Source organism: Eleutherodactylus coqui, chromosome 1 (genome assembly GCF_035609145.1).
Source record: "Eleutherodactylus coqui strain aEleCoq1 chromosome 1, aEleCoq1.hap1, whole genome shotgun sequence".
NCBI classification, from domain to species: Eukaryota; Metazoa; Chordata; class Amphibia; order Anura; family Eleutherodactylidae; genus Eleutherodactylus; species Eleutherodactylus coqui.
This window is the reverse complement of record NC_089837.1, coordinates 173,682,549-173,704,183: the sequence shown is the minus strand read 5'-3', so window position 1 is coordinate 173,704,183 and position 21,635 is coordinate 173,682,549. Positions and strand designations below refer to the sequence as shown.

The window sequence follows — 21,635 nt, the reverse complement described above, 5'->3', positions numbered from 1 at the left end:
CACAGCGTTCTAAAGAACATTAGTCAAAACATTTGTTCAGAAAGTCATTATATATCCATAAGTGTAATTACTGCAAATGGACCACGCAGGTTCGGTTCAAACAAGGACAAACACTGCTGCACAAATCATCAGTATAGTTGTAATTTAGAACAGAACTACACAACATTTTCCTACCAATTAAAAAAAATATAAAGTGATTTTACCCCACTGATCCAAAAAGATAAGACATTGCACTGAATTGTGGCACATTAGGTGCTTTTGGTGGCCACTTTTAGATGTAAACAGCGCCTTCTACAGTAAGTGCATCCGTAGTCGTCTCCGGACGTCTGTAGTATCTATTGGGAGAGCCTCAGGGATGCACACCAAGCTGTTCTGCAGCATTTGCTTGTTTTGGGGGAAATAGTAATCAATTCACACACAATAACCTTTAGGCTGCTCTCACACATGGGCTTTTTACCACCATTACCATGGCGTTTTGAATGCCTCGCTAAACCGCCGTAAAACGCTCCAATTCGTTCAGCCATCGTTCAGCATGGTCTTTCAGCGTGCTGAAAGACGATCAGCATTATCAGGAGTTCACAGCAGGATACAGCTGATACTATTGTTTCCCACTCCCTGATGGCAGACTGGGTATGAAAAACACAGCGGTCCAGCTCTGTTCTCCATACCCGGCCTGGAGTACTCAGCTGTATAACAGCCGGGCGCTCCGTCCAGAAAACATCTGGATGCAGAAGACAAGCGGGGACACCCCACTTGTCTTCTGCAACCTCCGCTGGGAGCGCTCGGCTGTATGACAGCCGGGCACTTGGAGCGGGGAACAGATGGATGCAGAAGACAAGTGGGGACACCCCGTTTGTCTTCTGCATCCTCCGCTGGCAGCACAAGGTGATCGCTCATCTTGAGTGATCATCCTGCCCTGTAAATGACACAACGATGATCGCTCAAAAGTCACTTGAGCGACATCTTTTGAGCAATAATCGTGTCTAAATGGGCCTTTAAACCTAATTCTCACAAGTGTTTGATTTGGTGTATGAAAAATGGACTAAAAAAAAAAACCTACTGCTCACATCTTAGGTGGGACAGCTTCCGCCCTGAACACATCAACAAGTCCATAGTCTACAGCCAAGTCATCAGATACAACCTGATCTGTGCTAGTCCAACAGAAGGGGATGAACTTTTACAGCATCTTGAAACCTTTTTTTTTTTTTCTAATTTCAAAGAGGATCCTATCCTATCCTGGATGCTCCACGTGAGCATGGTAGCTCCGGGGGCCACAGAACTTTGAAGAAGCGGTCGGTACATGCCATTCTAGGTGCACATGACCCCTCAGCCACTCACAGGCTGCAGCGGCCATAGAACAATGCCCACTGAAGGCTGAGGGGGTCACATGCACAAAGAACAGCATATGACCCCCGCCACTTCTTCCGGGTTCTGTGCGGGAGGGGGAAGCGGGCTGAACATGGAATGGCAAAGATAGGGGAGTAACCATTTTTTATTAATTCTGAACTGCTTTAATTTTTTTTTTTTAACTCGGGAAAACCCTTTTAAAATCAGGGCTAGCATCACAGTTCCATTGATGATCAAGTCATCAGAGCCGCCAGGATATCCAGAAGTCTACTACTCCAATACACAGAAGAGGGAAAAAACGTTGTGTACCTCTGTTAGTGACCTACAACCAACAGCTACAGGTATAAGGAAACTGCAAGGAAACTCTACCTACATAAGGATGACTGTCTGAAGACTATATTCCCGGACCCCCGTCCTATGTTCCAGGCAACCCACCGAATTTGAGGAACCTCACCATCCGGAGTGCATTAGCCTCAGACACAAGAAAGGAACTTCTCTTTACAATGTAAAGAGCTGCTAAGTTTGCCCACATGTACTGAGCGGACAGGACACGGGTCCCAACGCTGCAGACGGTCTCATGCGGAATCCGATCTGCCCATGGATATGAGGCCTACGGCTGACGAGCCAACAAGCCAACTCAGACGTCATTTGTTAAATGATAATCGTTTGGTGTAAACAGTCCCCAATGGCCCATTTACATGTAATTATCGCTCAAAATTTGTTTTCACTAACGAAAAGTGCGCGATAAGTTATGCGTAAACGTGAGCCGTTGTACACTTTTCGTTTGCTTTTCATTTGTCGCTTAGTGTCAGCATGAATAAAACCAATTGCTGGTTTTCTCATTTATTATGTGTAAACGCTGCCTGCTCAGTGTTTGCACTCCAGTTTTTTAGTTGTACCCATTGACTTGAATGAGTGACTTTCATCCAATATAAAGAAAAAAAAACAAAAACATATGGTTACATCTTAACAGTCCATATGGAAAAAAAAAAATAAAACACTTCTGTATAGCCCTACTGACTGTAAGGGGTCAGGGAGTTGTGCATGTTCCGTTACAAATACACACGGATGTGCCATGGCATAAATAAGCCGGGTTCTCCTAGCGCCGTTGCTGGATTCTATTCTGCTTTAATGGAATAAGGATACAAATCAGTTACTATACAACACAAGTGCTGCAGACTGTACAAACCAGTTCAACCAAAGAGGAATGCGAATCAGTTCGCAGGCGGAGATCTGGGGAAATTGACTTCAAATCGCTAATTGGCACGCTAAGTGCAAGAGACACAGAGTAGCCCCTTTACCACGAAGGGATACAGAATGAGAATTGATACTAACTCAACATATACAAACACACAGGAATCAATACATTTATTAACTCATCCATTACCACAGAGGCTCCCGAAAGCAGCTGGGATAACGGAGGCTTAATGGAAAAAAAGCAGTCAATTGATGCAAGGATTATTGCATGTGACAGATGTCCTGCTGATGTGCATGGGAACGGAGGGAGAGATTAATCTGCACTCTACTGGCAGACACTTATAGGAATCATTAGCCCATTGATGATACAGGCCCAGAGAGGAGAGCGCGGCCTCCAATATCCACTTTATAATTATGTGTAGTAATGGTTAAAGAGCTCAGGAATCCTTCCTGCCCCGTACAGATCACCAAGGTCAGCGCTATATAATAACCGGGATAGCAGACACTGGGCCCAGTGGCCCGGATTAGACTAATACAGAAAGCTATTTTAGCTGGATACAATAGGCACTCCTGGATTTTCAGAACCACCAATTTGAAGCTTCACTTATGAAGAAATTTGGGTTAGATCTTAAAAACAAAAGGCAAGAAAATGCATTTAAGTGGATAATGGTCAGCAACCAAAGAGCACAGTATACAATATGTTATAAATATGGGACGGTATTTATATGGCCAGGTTTGATATCAGGCTGAGAAAATTGGACCTTTAGCACTTGTTTACCTGCAATTTTACAGACGATTTTCAAGTACTGTATATGTCGCTTTTTAAGATGCACTTTTGTTCCACCCAGAGTGGAAGGGGGGCTGGGAGGTCAGTGTTTCTTATAAAATGAATGTGCCGAAACTCAAGCTGACCGTCGCAATCAAATTGTGGTCGCGCAAACAAACGTACAATCAGTTTGGAGTGCTCTCTCCTCTACACTGCCTCCTGCACCTGCACGTACTGATTGGTGGTGAGCACCGGCAGGAGCACCTGGTGCTCCCCCGCCTCCAATTGGCTACTTCCCTTCCTCCCGCCGTACACGAGCGCCGCTGTCTCAGAGCTCTGCTGCTTCTTCTGTGAAAGACAAAGGGCATAAAGGTGTCCCTCTGTCGCCCGGTACCATCACCTGCACTGTCAACCAAAGTCCCTGGGGGAGTTCAAGATGTTTTTCCACTCTATTTTCCTCCTTTTAAAACCTACATGTATCTTATCAGGTGAGTCTTCTAAAGTGAAAAATTCGGTATATGTGGGTATTATTTTATCTTGTCACTACCGGAAGTGTGGGTGGTGACAAGATACAGGCTGGTTCACAGTCTCTTTACGCCCCCATGATCTGATTGGCTGTGATGTCCGCCGGGGAATGGAGCTGTGATCGGCCACAGCGCGGCAGGAGGACCGAAGTGACAGCGGCCACAGCGGCAGAGGCACCGCGGCTGGGAGGGAGCAGTGAGGCGGCAGATATCCGCCCTGCAGAGTGAGCAGCTGGGAGGAGGGGGGGGGGGGGGTTGGAGGAGCTGGCATTGGCCACACAGCGCAGTAAGGAACTGGGGAGATGGTAGGGGACAGTGGCAGCTGGGAGCTTTAAACTGGTGGGGACGGTCCGACACCACCACCATGATTGCATCACTAGGGGTGCTGGCAGCGCGGCCGGTGGAGGGGGGCCCTTAAACAGTTTATTCAGGGATGGAGGGTTAGGGCAACTTTAACTGTGAGGCTTACATTAATAGGTGTGTACATGACCCCATGTGAGTGCTGGCCGACAAATCACATGGAAGCATTTACAGCTACTAATGTAAGCCTCACAGTTTAAGTTACCCTAACCCTCCATCCCTGCACACATTCCTTGCCCGTTGCTGTTGGCCTCAGAACTTTAATGGCCGGACAGCAATGCAAGCAATCGGAAGCTAGGGGTGTTACAGGGCGTTCCTCCAGCCAAGTCCTGTCAAACCCCTAGCTTCCGGTGGTGACAAGATACAAAAATACGGTATGTGTGACACATTTCATGCAAAAAACGCACAATATAAAAATCACAATTATACACTAGTGCGATTCACAGAAGATACTGGGCAAGTCTCCTAGCAGAACCACCTAAAAATAGGACATGCTGTATTTCTTTTTGTGCACAAAAATAAAAAATTGCTCATGTAAATTAACCAATTAAAAATTATGGGTTCTAGTCATGTGAGTTCTGTAGGCAACCTACACACAGGAGAGTGCAAAATCCAGCGGAGAAAATCAGCCAGATATTGCGTTTATCATTGTTGTTTTCACGCCAATACGAGGAGTTTTTCTACCGATATCACCTCCCATCACTTCTGTGAAGTAGTGGTCCTCCGATTCGGCTTTCAGGCACGTCGGAGGACCAGCAAGGGTTTCCCATTGTTTTCAGTGGGAGGTCTCACATTGCACCCACATGCACATTGCACAGCATGCAAGGTCTTTTACTATCCCATTGAAAACAGTAGGTGACGCGTTACGAGGAACACGAAAAAAAAAAAAAAATAGGATATGCCACAATTTCTTCGCTCATATGTATGACTCCAAAAGAATGGGATTCATATTCACGCAGGAATTTGAGAGTCTCGCAAAGCACAAATCGTGTGTAAGATTCTCGGACATGTGTAATCTGCCCTACACAGATGGCATTAGTGATACAATATACACTTAGGCCTCATGTCCATGGGCATAATGGAATTGTGGATGACCCGCCGTTCAATATGCCCATAAACAATCATTGGGCATCCGAAGGCATTTAAATACCTGTGGATGTAATTTTTTTTTACATGCAGCATGCTAGATTTTCCTGCGGATCCCACAGGGACGGCTTCCCTTGAATCACTGGAAGCCATCCGGCCCGCAGCACGCCTGCAGCTGACACTGCAGACGTGCCGCAGATCAGTGGGAAGGTTTTAAAAAGGCACGATGCATGCTTCAGGTAAAACATCTGCCTGGTTCCGCCTCCCTGCCCAAGATAACAGCCGACTGTTGAAGGCTTTCGAAGCTGGGGTAGTTTTTCATAGTGAGAGTATATACTGTTTGTGGGATATAAGTCCACAGGGTTGGCAAAGTACCAAGCTCAAGAGAACAGAAAACTATATCCGCAATAAGCCGCAGAGAAAACATTATTGCTGGTTACAAAATTTTAATGTCATTACGGATCATGTGACACTTCACAGCTTGAAAATTCCAGATTGTTCTTAACTTCATCTAAATGTGAGAAGATTATTATACCCTGCACACAGTTTGGACTCTCTCATTCAAGACAAATGGCAATGCCAATGGGAACCTTAAATGAGAGATCCAACAATAAGATAAGAGCTATACAATTAGGAGTGAAACCATGAAACGTACCAATTTATTCAGAAACTACTGTCGCCCTCGATAAAAAGCTGCATCAGCAGCAGGCAAAAAGTGTAACATTCCTTGATACATTAACTGAATATCCTTCTAACTTTGGAATCACCCTTAACATCATGGACACCTTGGATTTTTTTCCCCCCTAATCAATGTGTCTTTAGAAATGAAGACCTTGTAATTGGTTACTATGCTTGTATTCTGGAGGACTGGTCACAGCGCTCAGCCAATCAGAGGCAGCTCTTTCAGGAGGTGGGGATTTTTCAATCCCTGGCCATAAAACGAGAAGAGTGCTGCGGACCTGCTAGAAGACACGGTTATGGATTATTTTCGGGGTAGGGCTTATATTTCACAGCAGTGGCAGAGGATTGCGAGCATCTACCTCCTGCCGTGGCTGTGGGATGGGAAGCTGTATCTGAGCGGAAATGCTTAGCATCCAGGGCTTCAGAAGGATTGCAAGAGCGATATGGGGGCATCAATCACATCCAGTGTGCAGGAACCCTTAGCCTGTGTTTGTAGCCCAGCTTATCTCCCACCATCTTGTCCTTTGGTCTTGACATTGCCCTGTGTGTTGTAATTAACCACACCATGCTTATCTGCTCCACCAGCACTAATCTCTCCCCCAGCTAGTAGAGATAGTATTGTATAGTATTTAGTGGGCATGACTACACAGCCGCTAGAAGATGAAGTAGGAGGGAGGAGTGGTGGATGGGGAGCAGGTCTGCATGGATTTTTGTTGTGTGCACAAATAGGCAGGGTATGCGTGTGGAAAAACAAATACAATAAAAAACACAGACACAAAAACACCCCCCCCCCCCCCCAACCTCCCCCAGGCAAATATGCAGCACAAATCCATAAGTAAATAAAAATAAATCTTATTTGTATAGCGCCAACTTATTCCGCAGAGCATTCAGGTAATTTATTACCAGAAGGGTACTACTCATTTTACCAACCTCGGAAGGATGGTAGGCTTAGTCAACCTTGAGCCGGCTACCTGAACCAAGCGGGGATTGAACTCTCAACCTCCAGGTCGTGAGCGAGAGCTTAGGACTGCATTTCTGCTGCCTTAACACCCTGAGCCACGAGTTAATAAATATTAACTCGTGGCTCAGGGTGTTAAATAAATATATGTACACATTGTGTTGGCACCATTTATTTATTTTTAAAGGTCCATATTTCTTCATTACGTTACAAGGCTTAAAAAAGTGTAGCAGCAAGTTTGCTGAAGAACATCCCGAAAAATCAGTTTTTGTTTTCCAGACCAATTTGGTTATGAAGTAGCTTTGAGCACCCCATTATAAACTCCGCCGTTAATCACCCCATTTTAAAAGCTGCTTCCTTTGTTAGCCCTACAGGGGTTTGACAGGAATGTACCTCATAGCAACTACCAATAAACCCTTTTACTGATCGCACTAATGGGCTTTAAACATGTACATACATCTTTTTAAAGGCGGTGACTTGGATGACTGACTGCCAGGCTCCTGCCCCAACAACCACTAGCAGAGAGACCCTCAGATCTTGGCAGTTTAACCATTTACACCACAATCAATAGCAGCATGTAATGAGATGACATGAGGGGGAAGCTGTCAGTATTAGTGTATCTTGATGCCACCGGAAGCTAGGTGTTTGACAGGAGGAACGCCCCTGTCAGACCCCTAGCTTCCGATTGTCTCAAGAAGCAAAAGGTCCTGCAAGGAGGTACGAGCCGGGGACGCAACTTAAATTGCGGTGGAGCCGAAGCAGGAGTCATGCAGTAGAAGGAGTGGGACCTGGGGACGGCAGTTACAGCGCTGCCGCCTGCTTTGACCACGAGTGGAGCGAAAGCAGCTTTCAACTTTTAAATTGCAGCAGGGATGCTATCAGGGAACAGCAGCGGTGACGCCACCAGTAGCTCTCCCTTATGCTATGCCCGCAGGGGGGGGGGGGGGGTAGACCACTGTGCCGCTGCTGGGTGGGTGACAGCAGGGAAGCCACTGATACTGCTCCTGCCTGGTTCGGCCGCAGGGGGAGCGGCAACGGAATACTTCTGTGCCGATGCTGGATGAGTGACAGCATGGGACAGCTGCGGGGACGCCACTAACACCGCTCCTGCCTAGTTCGGCCGCAGAGGGAGCGGTAGCGGGAACAGACACTGCTGAGGAGGGGGGAAAATGGACTTTATGCAGTGAGGCATAGAAAAAGCTGCGTTCCCAAATTTGTGGCAGTGATGGAGGGTTAGCCTTATAAGAGTAAGGCTAACTGTTACACTTACCCCTCACCCTAACCCTCCATCCCTGTCACTAATCACTGAAGCTGCACCATCCATCGGCTACAGGAGGAGTCACCCCCCCCCCCCTGTCAATCTAGACTCCACCAGTTCTTCCTGGTGGCATCAAGTTACACTAATACCAGCTCTTTCACTCATCAACACCCTGCAGCAGTGCGATCACAAAAAGAAAATCCAGTTAACTTCACACACCCCACACCACACACACTTTAAATGAATAAAAAACACAAAAAATTTTGAAAAAAGCAGCACATAATACGAATTCATAACGACCCAGACAATGAAAATATTTAGTTTTTCATCTCACAAGGTGAACGCCACAAAAATAAATTTTTAAAAAGGTGCAATGGCAATTCTTGCATTGCACCACCTCCCCCCCCCCAAAAAAAACTAAACCACAACCCACCCCCACCCTCCCCCAAAAAAACCTACTTTTAGATCGCATTTTTTTTTTTTTTTTTTTTTTTAAAGTGCCTTTCACTGACAAAGCAAAAAGGAAGGTCTAAACTGTAATAGTGGTTTGCATCAATTAAAGAAAGGGAAGAGCAAACCAACTGGAAGAGGATGAGTATAGTTTAAGAATTTGACAAGAGAAACAGAACTCCAGTGGACAACTTTTTTGAAAATTATTGATTGGTCCTACACCTCTCTACTTACAGAGGCCACTACAATGAGCACTCTAAGGCCGGATGCACACAACCGTAACTGAACGTGCAATATGCAGTGAATAGCACCCATTGATTTCACTGGGTTCGTTTACAAGCGCGCATTGTGTGTCCACAAATAGGCCCCCCTGTCCACAGCAGCTTATTCGCCGGCACCTGTTCATGAGCGGAGAATCATTGCCTTGATTCTGCACGGTCAGCCTAGCTATTGGATAGGGCTGACCGGCGGAGTTTCGCCATTGGCTCCTGCTCCCAGGCGGCGGAGCTTCACCGCAGGATATTGCATCGCCCATGGACAGCGGGCCATACGCAGCATGTGCTCTTTCCCTGCACAAATGAGCAGGAACATAAAACATGTGAAACTAATTAGGCTAGTTGGCAGTTTCAATGTACAAGACCGTGTCTGCAGGGTTTTTTTGCATGCGCAAAAACTACAGTAAAAAAAAAAATCCAGGTGCATGTGCAAATATGCAGCACCCGATGTGCAAAAATGCAATGCAAATATGTGTACGCTCAGGTGAATCCACCCTAAATCAATAGGTGTCCATTAGTTTCACCAGTTGCTGGAGTTTCTTCGAGAGGTTTGGGGGAATCATTCTGCTCAGTATTCTGTAAGAGCTTGTCATCCCCTTTAATGCTGTGGAAAATGTATGTAAATGGTGTGCGGACAGACCTGAACGGCAGAAGAGGTTTCTGTTCTACTTGCTATCTTATGCAATTGTTGTTGTCAAGCCGTCCAGTTAAACACCTTTTACAGAGAGAATACACCCATGGCTTATCTCCGACAGGTAAATGTCTGCTGTGCTTCCCAGTATACAACATACTACCTGAAGTGTATGGCTGCACAGTACTTCGGCGGATACAGTACCATAAACCACCTTTGTTTCAGTAGATAATGCTTTTATTATTGATTCCCAAGGCTTTAAAAAATATCCCAGAGACCGAAAACCCTGATCCCGGTGTGAACGAGTTATGTATGACGCCTCATTCAACTCCTATAAACCTATGTGAACTCCTCATTATCCATTCATTTATGCTTAAACTGACTAAAGACGCAGAAGAGCTCCTCCTCAAGTAGAAAAAAAACTATTATCTGTAGCCATCTTCGCACTGCCAGAACTTATTTCTCCACCAATATAGCTGTGTGAGATCTCATTTTTTGCTTGTTTCTCTTGGTACAATTTTGAAGAACAACTTTTTTGATCACTTTTTAATTTTTGCAGACAAGGTGATCAAGAAAGCGCAATTCTGGCATTGCATATTTTCTTTAACCGACGAGGACCACTTTGTGGGATAAATACTGTGCTATAGACAGTTTTAATGGAAAAGCAAAAACCTACAGGTACTTTTTTTGCTTTTTAAAAGCTTTTTTTTTATTGTAAGACTGTTTTCACTTATTTTTATTTTGTCTCCATAGGTAACTTGAACTTGCAGTAATTTGCTCACATATCACATACGTATTTCTGCTGGCATTCTATTCAGACAGGCCACATGTCCATCTAAGTAGACAGGGATACATGGTAGTCCTGAGGGTGTTCAGACAACTGATGGGCACATCACAATCTCATTGCAAAGGGACTGTTCGGGATCCCCCAACGCCAACCGATGCATTTAAATGCCGTTGTAAGAATTGATAGCAAGGGCTAATAGCCACAACCAGCGTGAATGCCGATTGTGGCTGTTGCAACATTAGTTGTCAACAACAGCTTCCATTGGCTGTGTAAAGAGCGTGCTCGGCTCCTGACCCCGCTCCATACTAAACTCAGGACGTACATATATATGTTCAGGAGCGCTAAGGGGTTAATCAGCTACTGTCATTCCGTTTCATCTAGTTTGTCTTAAATAAATAAGCCTGGGGATAGTAATTTGTACCATAACATACTGAAAGGTAGAGTATTACTGCTTGGCACATGGCATGCCTTCAGCTTTGTAATTACCATGTACTGACAATTAGAAGTCAAACTACTATCAGAGGACATTCAAATGTTATTCATTAAACCCTTTTGTTTCTACTTAAACATTGTAGCAGCCTCAGAAGCCTCTTATTATCAAACTACCTAACTGAAGGTGAACTCAATCGTATGGCCTGGTCGTGCCTCTCATTACGTCCCCTGCTGGTCACACTCCAGCTGCACATAAGGGTTAAAGGGGTTGTCTCACGGCAGCAAGTGGGGTTATACACTTCTGTATGGCCATATTAATGCACTTTGTAATATACATCGTGCATTAAATATGAGCCATACAGAAGTTATTCACTTACCTGCTCCGTTGCTAGCGTCCCCATCTCCATGGCTCCGTCTAATTCTGATGTCTTCTGGCATTTTTAGACGCGCTTGCGCTGTGCAGTCTTCTGGCTGGTGAATGGGGCCGCTCGTGCCGGAGGTGCTGGTCACCGCGTCGTCATCGTAGCTCCGCCTCCGTCACGTGGTGCCGATCAGCCAATGAGGTGGCTGTATCGGCAGTGGAACGCGGAAGACAGAAGAAGAAACTCCACGGTGCACCATGGGAAGACCCGCGGTGCACTGTGGGAGAAGACCAACGGCGCCATCTTTAAAAGAAGAAATGAAGAAGCTGCAGAACACTGATGCAGGCAAGTGCAATGTGCTTTTTAAAAACTAAACACATGCTTTCTTTTTCACAGGGCAGAATGCAGGGGTCCATTAAAAAAAAAAATAAAAAAAAAAATACGCTTTTGCCGCGAGACAATCCCTTTAAGGCCCTTTTAGACAACGATGATTTCTCAAAATTCACTGAAAAGATGCCTTGAGCGATAATCGTATCTAACTACACCAACATTGTGAAGTTTTCGTTAAGCCGTCGCTCAGTTACCAGGAGTTCACAGCTGATACTATTGTTTCAGCTGTATCCTGCTCCCTGATGACAGGCTGGGTATGAAGAACAGAGCAGTCCAGCTGTGTTCTGCCATTCCCCGCTCCGAGCGCTCAGCTGTATAACAGCCAGGCACTCGGAGCAGAGAACAGCTGAATGCAAAAGACAATAGGGGCCACCCCGCTTGCCTTCTGCATCCTTCGCTCGGAGCACTCAGCTGTATAACAGCCGGGCGCTCTGAGCAGAGAACAGCTGGATGCAGAAGACAAGCGGCCCCGATTATCTTCTGCATATCCCGCACGGAGCACAAGCTGATCGCTCAACATTTGAGGGATCACCCTGCGCTGTAAAAGGAACACAACGATTATTGCTGACAAATCGTTTAGAAAATTTAAGTGATAATTGTGTCCAAACCAGCCTTTACACAGCCAGTCTGCCTCTTAGACCACCTGCACATGAACAGGTCGGAGGCCGCAGTGGAGTCCAACCCGGACAGCAGACAGTATGAGTGTACCTGTCTTATTTGTACTGTGGCGAGTACACAGTACATATTTTTTTTTTTAAATGTTTATTTTTCCCACGCCATCGCTAGGTAATGATGGGGAATTCGCAACCTTTCCGCAATGTCAATTGCAGAAGCGCCATGGGTTGGACAGATTCTATTGACTTCAATGAAAGCCATTTGTGCCGGAATTCGCACCAAAATGGAACATGCTGTGTTTTTTCCTCTGCTCATTGAAATCACAATTCGATTCCGTGAGTGTGAAGGAAGAAGGGCTTTTCTATAGCATGTAAGAATGGCATTTGCGGTTGATCCACGGTCCAGACACTGACTGCGGATTCCACAATGCAAATCCGTTCGTGTGCAGGCGGCCTTAAAGAGCCAACACATGCACCCAGTTCTCTCTTCTCGGCCAATCCTCGCATCTCCTGGATTTAATGGAGTTTCCTCCACTGGAGGGTGCCTGAGAAAATACGTTCTGTTGGTTTTGTAAAAGCAATACTAGTTTCTGACAGACTGCTTTTTACCTATACCTATTTATCCAGCTTTCCCAACTTCTCCCATCCTGACATTGGCTTTTTCCTTGACTACAACTTACCCAACTGCTGCCTGTCCTGACCCTCTGCCTGTCCCTCCAGTACCAGGCTACGGTACTTTTGACCTGTTCACATCAGCTGCCCCTTTACTGCTACTACTTGGACTACTCTTGGAGCAACAGCCTAGGAGCCACTGGAGCCAAGTCCAGATCCCTCCAACAGGGGTTAATTGGAAAAAAAAAAAGACAGGTGATCCCCCAAGTGCAGCCCTCAGAAGTAACACAAAGTAAAATCAGTCAGTGGCACAGTGGGTCCACAGTCACTGCTGGACACCCACAAGCCTAACCCCAATCAGGTCATTCAGATGGTTTGCAAACATGATAAACTTGCTAAGATGTAAAATCAGACAAACACAATCAGATTGGCTTATTTTTATGTGCATTATGCCCCATTTAGATGCAAAGATTATAGCTCAAAATTCGTTCAAAAGATAGCTTAAATGACAGTTTGAGCGATCATTTTGCATAAACTACTAATGGGCACTAATGCCCATTAGTAACTTATTTTCTTCATTTGTGGGCAAATGAGCCTTCCTTTGCTGTAGATACAGCGGGTGGTCTGTTATCTGCATACAGCTCTATTGTTTTGCATGGGACTGCAGCTGAAAACAATGTTATCAGCGCTCCAGTGGAGAATCACAGCATGTGGTTCCTGCTATCAGCTGGCAGGCTGAACAATAGTTTCTATGCTGAACTAAAAATCATCGTTCAGCAGAAAAGCAAATGATGGTAGCATTTACACGTAACGATTACCACGGGAAAGACAACAGTTGAACGAATTTTGAGCGATAATAGCTGCATGTAACTGGGGCTTTAACCAGTGCGTGGTTAACACAAGATTATTCAGTTGATGTAATCAGTACAATGCATTCATGGTAACAATGCAGCCATCTATGGGAATACAATGATCACTGAAAACCACTTGAGAATGGTTCTATAGGTGGGTACATTTAACACATGTGCCTATACTAGTACTCCAGTTTTACCAAATAAGTTAGTCTTTGTATAATGAATAGTTAAAGACTATTTCAAAATACATTTTTCACCAATTCCTTGCGGCTTGGTAGGTCTTCGCTTAGTCATTCAATAGGAACCCTCATTGTTATCTTCAAGAGGACAGGAGGCCTTCCACATTCAATGATAATCCTTCTCGCTGAATCCCGAGAATCGTTCAGTGTAAATGCCGGCAGTGATTGAACTACAAACGATCATTTGTTAGTTGTTCAGTTTCTGCAGACATAAAAGTCAAACAATTGGTCTATGTAAACAGGCAGTCTTATCTATGAACAACTGCCTGTTCACTGTGAATGAAGGCAGGCGGCTGAAGTGATCTCCGGAGCACTCCACCTCCATTCAATGGGCGATCCTCGCTCCTGTGTGAAAGCACAGGAATGATCGCTGTGATGACTGTCGGGTGCTGAAGTGCCCATCAGTCGTCCCGTGTAAAGGGACCCAAGTCGGTCAGGATCATGTGATGACGGCCAGGTACAGGGCTGATCATTGCTACTGTACCATTACCAAAGGGGGTCCTGTAACAAGCCCTGCAGCTGGGTGTTAATCACACCACCAGGACTGGTTTTAATCCACTGAGATTTCATCTAAGCAGGAAGCAAATGCAATTAGAAATTACCGTATTTCAAGACTCTACACAAGAGGACAACTTGCTAAAATATTTTCTCTAAAGGCTCATTAAATTAATTATTTTAAATAGTGCCCATCAAATTCTTTTCTCCAGCACTGGGCAGATAAGCTGTTACTGTGACTTTTCAGGACAAACAGTTGTGTGTAATTGAGTAGCACTGCTCCCCCCCCATTATATGACTTGCATATATGGAATTCACCTATTTTTCCTTCTTCAGGCTCCGTATCTAATTGTCAGTTTTCCTTGAGGTGGTGTGTGGAGGCCAGCTACTGTGATATCACCCATACACAGCACACAGAAGAGATCCTCCTCCATTATTAGTCTGTAGCACACTTTCAGAAGCAGCAGCAGCATGGAGGGCATTATACAGCAGTACAGAGCAGTGCAGCTGTCAATCCAGCACTGGGCGAGATAAGAGCCATTTTTTCTCATGAGATACACACAGTGGTCCCACAAGTTGCAATATTTTTGTGTTTTCAACTTAAAATGATCGTCCAGGAACAAAACTTCAGACTATGAATGTCTAGCAATTAGTTTCCCATACTGTCAACTAAAAGCATGAAAGAAATGAAGATTAAAAGGAAAAATAAGCAGATAACTAATACAGAAAGATCAGATCCTTCCTTACATATAAGAAAGAACTGCTGGAAGCTGCAAATCATGTTCTATAATGAGCACAGAGGCTTCTTCAAGGTCAAATACATACAAGCTGCACCTGAAGACACTCACCTGGTTCCAAAACAGATCCTATGCTCCATGTGGTTTCAAGTTACAATGGCCAGGAAAGACCACTATGTTAATAGAGTAATCCTGGCCACTGGAATGTGAGGGACCACTTGTAATACAAGGATTTCGCTAGTGCTATTGATTTATGCAAAGTCTGATGAAAGTACAGCGCCTATTCCGGAGTTCCATTACATACCAGACATGCCTATTCTTGAATCAGTTCTGATCAGTTCTAGTTAATAATGTGTGCATACAACAGAACGGTGATTAGCATGTATATTGGAAATATAATGGGTCTATTACCTCACCAGTTTCTATAGAGCATTGTTACAGTAGGACTAGATCATGAGGCTTCTTAAGGCTGGCTTCACATGGGACAGATTTGCCGTGGAAATTCCGCGTGGATTGTCTGTGTGGCCAATCCGTCTCTGGCTCCTAATCCCGGGAATAGCCAGCCATGTGGACGAGATTTTGCAAAAATCTCGTCCACGCGGGGCGGCCAATCCGTCGCAGCAAAGCCGGGCAGAAACAGCGATGAGGCGCGGAGTTGACAGCCGCAGCATGTCAATTCTTTTTTTTTCACATTGTTGCGTCACTCCTCTCAATGGGGAGAGAAAGCCTCAATGGAATGCCGGTGGCCCAACTGCTCCAAAACCCGCGGGTTTTGAAGCTGCGGCTCTACTGCAGAGATCTCGTGGCTTTTCGGTTCGGATTTCTGTCCAATGGGAACCCAGCCTTAGGCTTTCCTTACATCTGTGTTGGAGGCTCCATTTGGATCAGCCATTGCACATTTCTGCAACGCCATTACATCCGGAAAACGCAAGGGGTGCATAATAGCAGCCAGAGCAGATCCATTATAATCAATGGGTTCCCTCTAACAATATTCGGATCTGATATGTGCCGGCATTTCCAATTTTACCATTATTGAAGTAAAAGTGAACAAGCCCTCATTAAAAAAGGTTGTTCCAAGATTGCAAGTTTCTCAACTCCAGTCCTCATGGACCCCCAACAGGTCATGCTTTCTGGATTTCCTCAGTATTGCACAGGTGATGTACCGTATATACGCGAGTATTAGCCAACCTGCGTATAAGCCAAGTCACTAAGTTTTACCACAAAAACGGGGAAAACCTATTGACTGGAGTATAAGCCTAGCTATACTCGAGTATATAATAGGTAAAGAAAAAATGCAATACTCATCTCCCAGACGGCGTCTGTGTCTCCAGCATGATGCTCTCCCCGGCGGTGCGGCAAGCTGCTTGAGACTTCCCCCGCTGTCATCTCCCTGCTCGGCTTTGAATTCCCTTGCCGTCAGTGTTGTGTAAGTAAGCGCTGTGATTGGATCGCGCTGTGATTGGATCGAGCACCAGCCAATCACAGCTGGCGCCCGATAAACAAATCACAGACATTCAGTGAGGTCATCCACTGAATGGCTGTGAATGATCGAGCGCCGGCTGTGATTGGCTGGCGCTCGATCTAATCACAGCGCTTACCTACACAGTGCTGATGGCGGGGGAATTCAAAGCTAAGCAGGGAGAGGTCTCAAGCAGCTTGTCGCACCACCGAGGAGACCATCGCGCCAGGGACACAGACGCAGGTGAGTATTGCGGTTTTGTTTTTTTTTTAACCTCACTCGAGTATAAGCCATGGGGGGCTTTTTCAGCATAAAAAAAAATGTGCTGAAAAACTAGGCTTATACTTGAGTATATATGGTAATTATTGTCGGGGGCCTCAGATTGTCACAGGTGTTCTTACTATAGGATATCCTGAAAACATGACCTGTTGGGGTCCCTGAGGACTGGAGTTGGGGAACACTGGGATAAATAACTTGATGATTAGATTGGGGGTTCTAACAGTAAGAACATAACCAAAGGTCGCAAGGGGTCTCATGCTCCCCCGTCCCCCTTACACAAGCACACTAGCTCTCTATTCACTTTCAATGGGTCTAAGGAGATATCCGAGCGGTACCTGCTTGGGCTTTTCCATCAGCCCCATTGAAATGAATGGGGTACTGACCACGAATAATCGGCTAGTGCTCCCTATAGGCTGCCTGTCCACGGGCGGGTTTGAATTGTGTTCCCCACGGCGATAATCCGGCCGCGGGGAACGCAGTGAACGCTCTCCATAGCATTGCTATGGAAAGCGCAGCCACCCTGTCCACAAGTGAAGAATCATTGAGATTCCCCGCTCGCTGATGGCAAATCGAGAGTGCAGCCACCCTGTCCACAAGCGAAGAATCAGTGCAATTCTCCGCTTGCGGACGGCAATCCGCAGCATGCTGCAATTTGCCGCGGTCAGCCTGTCAGACAGGCTGAGAGCAGAGATCCGTCTGCCAGCTCCTGCTCCCGGGCAGCGGAGATGGGGCTTATCGGGGAAACACGGTATTAAGGGAGTTTAATTACTAAAACGCATTCATTAAACATACAACCATACATTTTCCACTGACTGAGACAAACGCGTAGCCCACTATACTTTTCTATTGCACACAACGTACACAAATGTAAAAGGGCAAACAGTAAGTGGCACTTTTGAACTCTGTTTCACTGGTTCCAGTCAGGAATACGCTTTGATAGATTTTTTTGTAGTAAGTGGTATACACATGATGGAAGGTAAAACCCTAATGTGAACAGCGCCCAAGTGTTGTACTGTAGATACTGGACGCAGAGAGATGACACCGGAGCTGAGAATTACCTCCCACCGCCACAAATGCCCCACACTCACAGGTCAGCAAGTCCAATGGCCTTGAAGCACCCGACTGCCATAATCGCCCATTCAATGGAGGCAAATTAAGCAGGAACCATTTTACGACCCGCCTGCCTCCTTCCACAGTAAACAGGCAGTTCGTAGATGAAGGACTACCTGTTCACACAGGCCGACTGTCGTTTGAAAAAATTAACAAATTATGATGCGTGTCTCAGTCGCTGCAGCCATTTACACGGACCGATCATCGTTCAGACTCCCGTTATCCAACAAGAATTTAAACGTAATCCGTATCGCCATAAGGCCGGTCTCACACAACTGGATTCTGCGAACGGCGTCTGCGATGACTTTCCATGGCAAAGCACAGACACTGAAACGCATGGAGCCTAGATATTTCCTTCACACTGGTGGATACGAGTTGCATATTCCGCGAGCAGAAAAATCACAGCCTGCTGTATTCTGCTGCAGAATCCTCGCAGACGGCCTCTGTTGATGTCAATGAAGTATCTGACCTGCAGCGCATAGGTAATAAACATTGCATATTGGCTGTGGGTACCCGCATCATCGCTAGGCGACGGCACAGGCAGTCCAAGCAAAGCAAAAAAATAAAAATGACTGCGCGTGACAAACTGCGAGCCGCCGCGGTCATCCGAAATACAGTTAATGGAGATACACATGGTCACCTACCAGGCTCACAGCCGGAATCTTCTGCGGACCTGCCACATGCAGAATCAAACTAGTTCATGTAAGCCCGGCCTAATGGGAGTCTCGCACAGAACGTGCCGGCCCCGCAGCCTGTGAGCCCTGCGTACCTGTAACTTGGCGGGTATGGCATCTGCATGGACCTCGCTACTTTGGGGTTCGCTGTACTGTGCATGGTCCCCACGGCTCCCCGTCAGACATTCGCAGTGGAGATTTTTTTTTTTTTTTAATTTAAATCCCTTTTCTTTCCGCAGAATCCGTGGCCCATCCGCAGTGTCAGCTGTGGGCAGGCCGCGGATTAGATAGTTTCCATTGACTTCAATGGAAACCGTCTGCGCGGGAATAGCAACAAAATGCAGCATGCTACGATTTGTTTTCCGTACCAAAAGGTCCACAAAACGAATCCGCATGATTTAATTAAGCTGTGGTCGGCTTGATCTGCGGATCATTTGCACGGGTGCCCTGTGCGGATTCTGCAAATCAGATCTGCCCGTACACAAGGCCTAAGCCATCACACACAGCACCAGACAACTGTCATAACATTACCTATGCAGTGGGCCATATACCTGAAGGCAACAAGTGACTGGATGAGGGGCCCATTCACACCGCCGCCGAGACCTCCAGTGCATTCATGGTGTTCAGCATCATCCTTGGAGAAGAGTATTGGAAATAGACCCCTGCGGCACCTGACGGACCCCACTTACTAGAATGGGATCCATCCCTGCAGCCTGAACCCTTTAGTTCAGGATTTTGTGCCAGAGGCTCCAAATACAAAAATGTACGGCTGAGTTCTTACAGGGCGGAATTCCGACACAAATCTCGCGGTTTTGCCGCAGCGAAAGACCACGAGATTTCTGCTGTGAAAGCGCTGCTTTGGAGTGCCTTGGCCACATGCTTTTCCATTGCGGCCGGCGCTCCCATAGAGAAAAGTGCAACCGTGAAAAAAAAAAAAAAATAAGACATGCTGCAGTCGGGGAATCCACGCCGAAGTACAGGCTTCTGCTGGCTTTACCACAACAGATTGGCCGTCCTGTGTGGACAAGATTTTGACAACACTCGTCCATATGGCTGGCTAATCCCGGGATTAGCGGCCACAAGTGGATTTGCCGCAGCGAAGTTCCAGATGGAATTTCCGCGGCAAATCCGCCCTGTCGTCACACGGGCGGAAATCCCACGGAATGTCCGCTCAAAATGCCGGAAGGAAAAGTGCGGCACACTGCGTCTTTTCTACCAGCCAAAAGCCGGCCAGCAAGCAGACTTACCCCATTATAGTCAAAGGGGTCCGTCCGGCGCTGTCCAGTTCTGTTTGGAGATGGAGCCATTCAGACGCGGGGATTCCCCTATCCTGCTCTGTTCAGTGAGCAGGAAAGGGGAATGACCGGCGCAAATGTGAAACCACCCCAAGGCCACTACCACACAGACTGCGCTAAGTGCTGTAACGCGGCTCCATCGATTTTGATTCAGCTTCTCAAAGGCGGCATTTTTAGCGCAATTTTCAAGCGCTAACTGCTTTATTTTACTGTGTTTCAGCACTTAACGCACCACATAACCCAGTAAAATGATGAAGTGTGTTAAAAAAAAAACAAAAAAAAAAAAACACACACACACCACTATCGAACGCTTTTGGAAATACAGCGTTTTATCGGACACCTGTGAGAGTGCAGCCTGGGGAAGTTCAGTTCATACAAGTCCCCATTATCAGACTGGGCCACAGGACGTTAGGCCACCTGAGACACCCGAAGGCTCTCCGCACACCAGCTAGCATGCTGGCCAAGGCACGACCACGGATCTAAAGGGTGGTGACATCCGGGTTCTATCAAGGCTTTCACAGTTTTGGAGGACAACAATGGCAGAAGCTCGGGAGAGTCCTTCGTAGATTCCATCAACTCCTCTGAGCAACGGCCAACAGCGGTCATCTGAAAGATAATGGTCCACAATGCTCCTCCCAGATGTCATCTTCAGTTGGATGCCAGGCACACAGTTCTCCCAAACTCAGGTTCTGGGATGGGTATGGTGGGAGCCCTGGCACCCATTTAACCCCTTCTAGATGCCCCACGTGATGGCAGGGCTTTAGTGTACCTGCAGCTACTTCTCCAGGTCCCAGACCTAGTGCTCCTAACTTAGGCTTCCCAACAGGACTTCTGGAGGGACCCCCACACACACCTGGAGGACCACCAGAGATGACATTCTGTGGTGGTGGTGGGGGGAACCTTTATGACAACCACAAGTACAGAGATAAGGACCACAATGCCAGCGTTGTCATGGCACAGTCCCTACATGCCACCTCCACCCCGCCAGACACTTCCCCAAACTCTCCCCAAGTGCTCCTCACCCTTGGCAGCTCCCTCAGCTGGTTGGCATCCAGCAGCAGCTCCTCCAGGCTCCGGCTGTACCTGTACACCTCCTCGGGCACGGCCAGCAGGGAGCAGTGCCGCTTGTCCATGTACTCCACATGACGGTTACACCGCCACAGGGGGATGCAGTGGAACATCCCCGAAGAGAGTCCAAACCAGCGGCCCAGCGTGCCTATTGTGCCCCGTGCAGGTGGCCGACCTCCTGCGCTGCCCTTGTCCGTCCCGCTCCAGCGCTCTCCCGGGGCCGCGTCCCCCTGCAGGTGTAGCCTCACAAGTTCCCGAAGTCCCGAGAGTGAGCGGCGGCCAGCGAGCCCGAGCCTGCGGGTCCAGGAAGTAAGGTGCGCAGAGCTGTGGCCCGGGCTGTGCGGCTGCCGGCCCTCCCCCTGTGGACATGTACACATGGACCGGTGTGTGAGCCCGCCTCCTCTATTATCACTGCGGGCCTCTCCTCCCTCCACAGCCGCCGCTGTGACGTCCGCGGGTCCCGCCCTGCCGGCTCTGGTATCTGCGCTCCGGGCTCCTGCCGGGAGGAGGGGACGACTGAGTCACCGGAGAGGCGCGGCCTTCCCTGCCCGGTGTCCCCGCCACACCTGCCCCGGCGAGGAGGAAGTCAGCTGCGTGTGTCGTGGGGTCACCCGGGGAATGTGTGGTGTCGTGGTGGGGTCACTCCGGGAATGTGTGTTATTATGGTGTCACGGGGTCACATCGCGGAATGTGTC

The 21,635-nt window shown here is 47.1% G+C and overlaps 1 protein-coding gene across 1 annotated transcript in view; it reads right to left on the bottom strand.

Moving 5' to 3' along the window:
- Positions 1-21,329, bottom strand: part of LRRC1 (leucine rich repeat containing 1) — a 121,340-nt gene extending 100,011 nt beyond the window's left edge. The window contains exon 1 of the mRNA XM_066603869.1: positions 20,895-21,329. Within this exon, the coding sequence (XP_066459966.1) occupies positions 20,895-21,317 (423 nt within the window). The 5' untranslated portion in view covers positions 21,318-21,329. The remainder of the gene's footprint in view (positions 1-20,894) is intronic.
- Between the last annotated feature and the right edge of the window lie 306 nt (positions 21,330-21,635).